Genomic DNA, 5,729 nt, shown 5'->3' on the forward strand with positions numbered 1-5,729 from the left:
TTTCCCCCCTCGCCTCGGCCCTCGGCTGCGAGCGCGGCTCCACGCCTCCCCTCCACCCCCACAGCACCGCACCGCCAGCCGGTGACCGGGTCGCGCCATCGCACGGCGACGCCCACCCGCCCCGATGGACCCGCCGCCCCCGCCTCCGCCGCAGCCGGCGCACGGGGGCTACGCCCAGCGCTTCTCCCCCGCCGGCCTCATCCACGCGCCGCTCTCCGCGCTGCTCGAGTACTCCTCGGGCGTCCTGCGGGCCCAGGCCGGCGGGGGCGGCGGCGGGGGCGCCCAGCGGGGGGAGCCATCCGCGGGGGCCGACGGGGAGGTGTCGATTCGGATCGCCGGGCCCGACGACGCGCCTGGCGCTGGCGCGGGGGACGCGGGAGGAGGGCAGCAGCCCGCGGACGAGGAGGCCCCGGCGGCGCGGGGGGACGAGGCCGGCGCGGGCGGCGCGAGCGGGAGGGGGGACTCGCCGTACCAGGGCTACGACGTGCAGCGCCTGGCCAGGTGGGTGGAGCACGCGCTGCCCTTCTCCCTGCTCCTGCTCGGCGTCTTCATCCGCCAGCACCTGCAAGGTACGCGAATCCCCGTGCAGCACCTACCCTATCTCTATGTAGCGTGAGGGTTTGCCTGCCTCACCAGGCGCTGTACGCGTGAATTGTGATTCGAGTTTGGTTCGATCCATTCTGTTGCGCGCCTGCTTCACAGCGTGGAGAAGTCGCTGGTCAGAAGATGATGGCGAGTTCCTCATTCCAATTGAGTTTATATTGTGTAGGTTTCTTCGTCATGATCTGGATTGCCGCAGTCATGTTCAAGTCCAATGATATCTTGCGCAAGCAAACCGCTCTCAAGGTTTGTGCTTCATAATAACTTGTCTTATCAACGTGCTTGTTCTGCTTCTAGAGGTTAATTAATTGTTCTGGCAAGCAGACTGCTCTCAAGGGCTTGTGCTTCTTATCTGGTGTACCAACGTTATTGTTCTGGTTCTAGTGTAGAGGTTAATTGGTATGCTTCTAGAGGTTTTGTTTGGATGTCATATTGCTTGATCATGTTAGTTTTGCTCAGCAACTGCCAGCAGAAATGTGACAATATCTTCTTATCATATGTAACATCATGATGCACAGCTGCTCTGCAAACCCTTCTGCTGCTGTCAGCGCCATAGCTACATTAGGTTTGTGTCAGGATGTAAGTAGGCAAATTGCAAGCTGGCCACGAGCCTTTATGTGGGCATATGCGTCTGCGCATGTAACATTTGGCAACGCGGTGTCTGCCAAGAATGCACATCATTCATTATTTGATTTGAAAAGAAACATGAAGGGTTTGGTTGTCATTTCATATGTTCGGAAATGAATGTGTACAGCTAAGAGTAATTGATAACGCCTATGGATGTCTAAGCCTATAAGACAATCTATTCCAACTCCGAGAATAATCCACAATGACCATGCGTCCTTACAGCACACGAAGAACAACGCGTAGATGTATAATTGGCGCCTCACTGAACTATTGAAGCCTCTTTAGCTAGACTTGCGCACATGCTCTGGCGCCAGGAAAGGCGACACTCTTAATTAGCAATACGAGGGTTGGGGCTAGGCTGTTGCTGATGGAACCAATTGCTGGTGTTTGTGGGCTGAGTGCCGCTAAAACTGTGCAGTGAGCCTCATAGTAATTTTATGCGTCATTAAGGAAGCAGGCTGTGTACCAAGAGGTCCTGGGTTCGATGCAGCCTCTATGCATTGCACCGTGCAGGGGTAAGGCTTGCCTTGTATAATCCTTCGCCAAACCCCCTGGGGTGGGAGCTTCTAGCACTGGGTATGTCCCTTCTATTGAGGAAGCCGGCTGGCAGACTGCTGCCGTCACTACATCCCTAATGCTGGGGCCCGTATTAACTCCATTTGATTGCCAAATTGCTTAGATAGCTCCATTTGATTGTCCATGCTTAGAAGAGTTGGAAACATTTTAGATGTTTTGGTATGGATATGTGCTCTAGAATGTGATTGTCATGTCGTTTCCCCTTTAAGTTGATGCGGTGAATGTCAATTAAACAAGATCTTCAGCTGATCTATCACTTGTATTTATTTTTCTTATTTCAGGGGGAGAGGAAAATGCCAATGCTTATCGGGATTGTAGTAGTATTCACCATTCACGTCTTTGGAGTCTACTGGTGGTACAGGAATGATGACCTTGTTAGACCTTTGGTGATGCTTCCTCCAAAAGAAATACCACCATTCTGGCATGCTATATTTTTCATTGCGGTGAATGGTATTCCCTTTTACCCACACAGCATGATTTCCCCTTTTGGGGCCTCTCTGCTTCAAATTATTCCATATAATTGTAATATGCGCCCTTGAAAAACGCCTATGGTTTTCTATGATGCACTCAAACATCATTTCGATCATATTGTATGAGAGGGCATGACATTGCAACCCAATCATTTTCCTATTTATGAGTTTTTTGGTCCTGTGAACCAATGAGGCCCTTGGTCATTTCTTGAACTCAATCAGTAACCCATTGGTGGAAAAACTTGACGATGTATGTACCTGTGTGTTCTGTATTGTTTTGAAGCTGATAACATTGCCCTGTGTTTCACTTGGAAATAACTTATGTTTGTTGAATAATAGGAATTTATGCACCATTTCTATCTGTTCATAACTCTTAAACTAGCACTGCCCTCCTTAAAATTTGTAATCAGGCTGACTGCTGTTTTGTGCTCCACAGATACAATGGTCCGGCAAGCTGCTATGGTGGTCAAGTGTGTGCTGCTCATGTACTACAAAAACAGCAAAGGTCGTCACTATCGTAGACAGGTAATCTGCTGTACATTATCATTGTTCAGCTACTTAGGTAATTTTTACCAGTTTTGATAGAGAGATGTACAGCCAAGCATTTCTCGTTGTAACTCAACTTTCTCTTTAGGGCCAAATGTTGACAGTTGTGGAATATTCCCTACTTCTGTACCGTGCGTTGTTGCCGGCTCCTGTGTGGTATCGTTTTTTCCTGAACAAGGAATATGGAAGTCTTTTTTCATCTTTAACAACTGGATTGTACCTTACTTTCAAGGTGGCATCAATGGTGGAAAAGGTACTTCTAATTCCTTTGTTTCATTTCTTAACCAATTCTGGGTTTATAATAGCTGACATCACTGCTGCTTCCTATCAGGTTCGATCACTTTTGGCTTCAGTGAATGCGCTGTCTCATAAGGACTTGCATTATGGTTCACATGCAACAACTGAGCAGGTAATGCAGTGTTAGGCTTTCTAGGCGCATGAGTGAAATGTGGTGGTGGCATATGCATCCTTGGTTTATATCTCTGGAGCTTCTAGCTAAAGTCTGCATTCATTTCACTATATGGTATGCAGGTTCTTGCTGCTGGAGATCTGTGTGCTATATGCCAAGAAAAGATGCATACTCCCATCCTCCTGCAGTGTAAACATATCTTCTGCGAAGACTGTGCCTCTGAATGGTATATATCGCATACACATTTTGTCATCTGGTTCTTGATGCTTTGCTGGCATCTACTCCCTCCGTTCCGAATTACTCCCTCCGTTCGGAATTACTTGTCGCAGAAACGGATGTATCTAGATGTATTTTAGTTCTAGATACATCCATATCCGAGACAAGTAATTCCGAACGGAGGGAGTACTTGTCTTGGATTTGTCTAGATACGGATGTATCTAGACTCATTTTAGTGCTAGATACCTCCGTATCTAGACAAATCTAAGACAAGTAATTTGGAACGGAGGGAGTAACAGTTACCAAATTGGAACTTCTCATCGCTCGCTGAATGATGGCAGGTTGGAGCGGGAGCGGACATGCCCGTTATGCAGGGCGCTGGTGAAGCCAGGGGACATTCGGTCATTCAGCGACGGTTCAACGACCCTCTTCTTTCAGCTCTTCTAACAAGAAACAAGAAGCGCTAACCTTCGGCCTGCAGATGTTGGATCGCCCCCTGTTACTCTCCATCAGCCTGCCGTGTGCTGAGACTTTCTCCAGTCCAGGTCTTTTTCCGCCAGTTCGTGACAAGTAGTAGGTGCCATGGGTGTGCATATTACCCTGTATAGGTCCTTGCGGGATTCTCCATCACAAAAAAAGAGAGGATTGTTATGACGAAATAACTGAATCTATAGAGGTGAATTTCCATTAGCATGTGGTTGGGTGGGTGCCGCCACATCTGCAAAATTCAGAATTGACCTTATACATGATCACAAATGTTAACTCTTGACTCCTGAGCCAACGTAGCTTGTTGCTCGTACAATGAGATGAACATATCCTATTGTTTCCTGCTTGTGTCACATGAGTCACATCATCATTCTTGCCACCTAAAATATGTCTTTTAGTAATTTCGGCGAAGGGAGTTGGGTCTGATTTGATATAACGCGGTATGTTTTGCTTGCTCCAGATTTAGCCAATATTGGCACCGAAAATGAAGCAAAGTAGGCAAGATGGCATGAGCCCGACGGGCAAGGCAAAAGCCTGTTTGTCATAACCACAAAGTTGGTAGAGTTGATTTTGGGTAGCAGGCAAACATACCCTAGACCCCGACAGCACTAATGTGTAATATTAGGTGTGTGCTGTTGACTAGTTATTCTGGGCGTGGACGTAATTATGTCGACATCACCGGAAGGTGCACAAGAATATCCTGTTATGCCGGAACAGAGGGCAAGGGGAGAACAACCTGCCCGGACACCCGAACGTTGCCTGAACTGAAAGAGATGAGCACTATAATAGAAGTTGATATTATTTTTTAGGAAAGACGGTCAATTTATATCTAATGATCATCAAGGAAAACAATATATAGCCAGTACAATGGATAGACAACAAGACATAAAACAACCAGCAAATAATAAAATTACAACCAAACCATGCTGATTGTCTTCTTCCTTCGATTGTATGCTGCTCGTCGAAGCTTAAAAAATTGTACCAAACTGACAATAAGAGAAATGTACGCCCTCTTAATACCAGCCTTTGAAGGCCGCAATAGCTACCTGTCGCTAGAAATGAAATGAACATCTTTCACCACAGACCCGCAGGGTTGGAGAAACCGAACCATGCTATAGTAACAAATCAAAAGAAGAGGTCGAAATCATTGCACAAAGAGCCAAGTTACTTCCCTTGATCGAACCAACACTTTCCGGATTCTCATTTGTATATGTACCTATCTGATCGCCACTTTGATTTCACATATTGAATATGAAGACAACCACAAAATCTGGCAACACCTGCCCTTGCAGGCCCTTCATCGGCGTCTGATCGACAATCGTCGAGATAGGGAGAGCCTGGAGAGAACTTATTCCAATGCGCTATCGCCGCCACTACCTTGTCGGTACTGCTAGGGAAACAAAATCTAAGGAAAACAAGGGCATAGCGATGTGCCCCCACTCTTCTAATTAGCAATGAGATCACCGGACAAGAGAGGTGAGGTGAGAGCGCGGCTACAACCCACTCCACGTAGAATCTCCGCAGAAAACACACCAATGCCTTTGGCTAAGGGCATGTACATTAGTGTTGAAACATGTTGTCTATAATAACTCTCCAAATCACCTGTAGACATCACTAAAAACATACCCTATAATAGTCTGACTTTTTTGCTACCCACAAGGCCCTAAAATCACAAAATTATGGAATTGGTGGGTTTGGAAAGGATCCTCGTGTAGGCCCCTTGTGTCACTCACCAGGGGTGACTCGGGCAGCGACCTAGCCTATCCGCCACTGCCACCCTTCTCCTCCTTCCCGCTCAT

The 5,729-nt window shown here is 47.4% G+C and overlaps 1 protein-coding gene across 1 annotated transcript; it reads left to right on the forward strand.

Annotated features, from left to right (window-relative positions):
* Positions 1–299: 299 nt before the first annotated feature.
* On the forward strand, positions 300–4,271 carry LOC123039942 (RING finger and transmembrane domain-containing protein 2; the record flags this gene model as incomplete). Its single annotated transcript, XM_044462921.1, is given in 8 exon segments — positions 300–569; positions 770–846; positions 2,085–2,253; positions 2,710–2,798; positions 2,908–3,072; positions 3,151–3,228; positions 3,351–3,454; positions 3,786–4,271. Coding segments are annotated over 8 exon segments (1,058 nt in total), but the record flags the coding sequence as incomplete, so codon positions are not given.
* Positions 4,272–5,729: the final 1,458 nt, after the last annotated feature.

This window comes from Triticum aestivum, chromosome 1A (assembly GCF_018294505.1).
Source record: "Triticum aestivum cultivar Chinese Spring chromosome 1A, IWGSC CS RefSeq v2.1, whole genome shotgun sequence".
In the NCBI taxonomy this organism is placed as follows: domain Eukaryota; kingdom Viridiplantae; phylum Streptophyta; class Magnoliopsida; order Poales; family Poaceae; genus Triticum; species Triticum aestivum.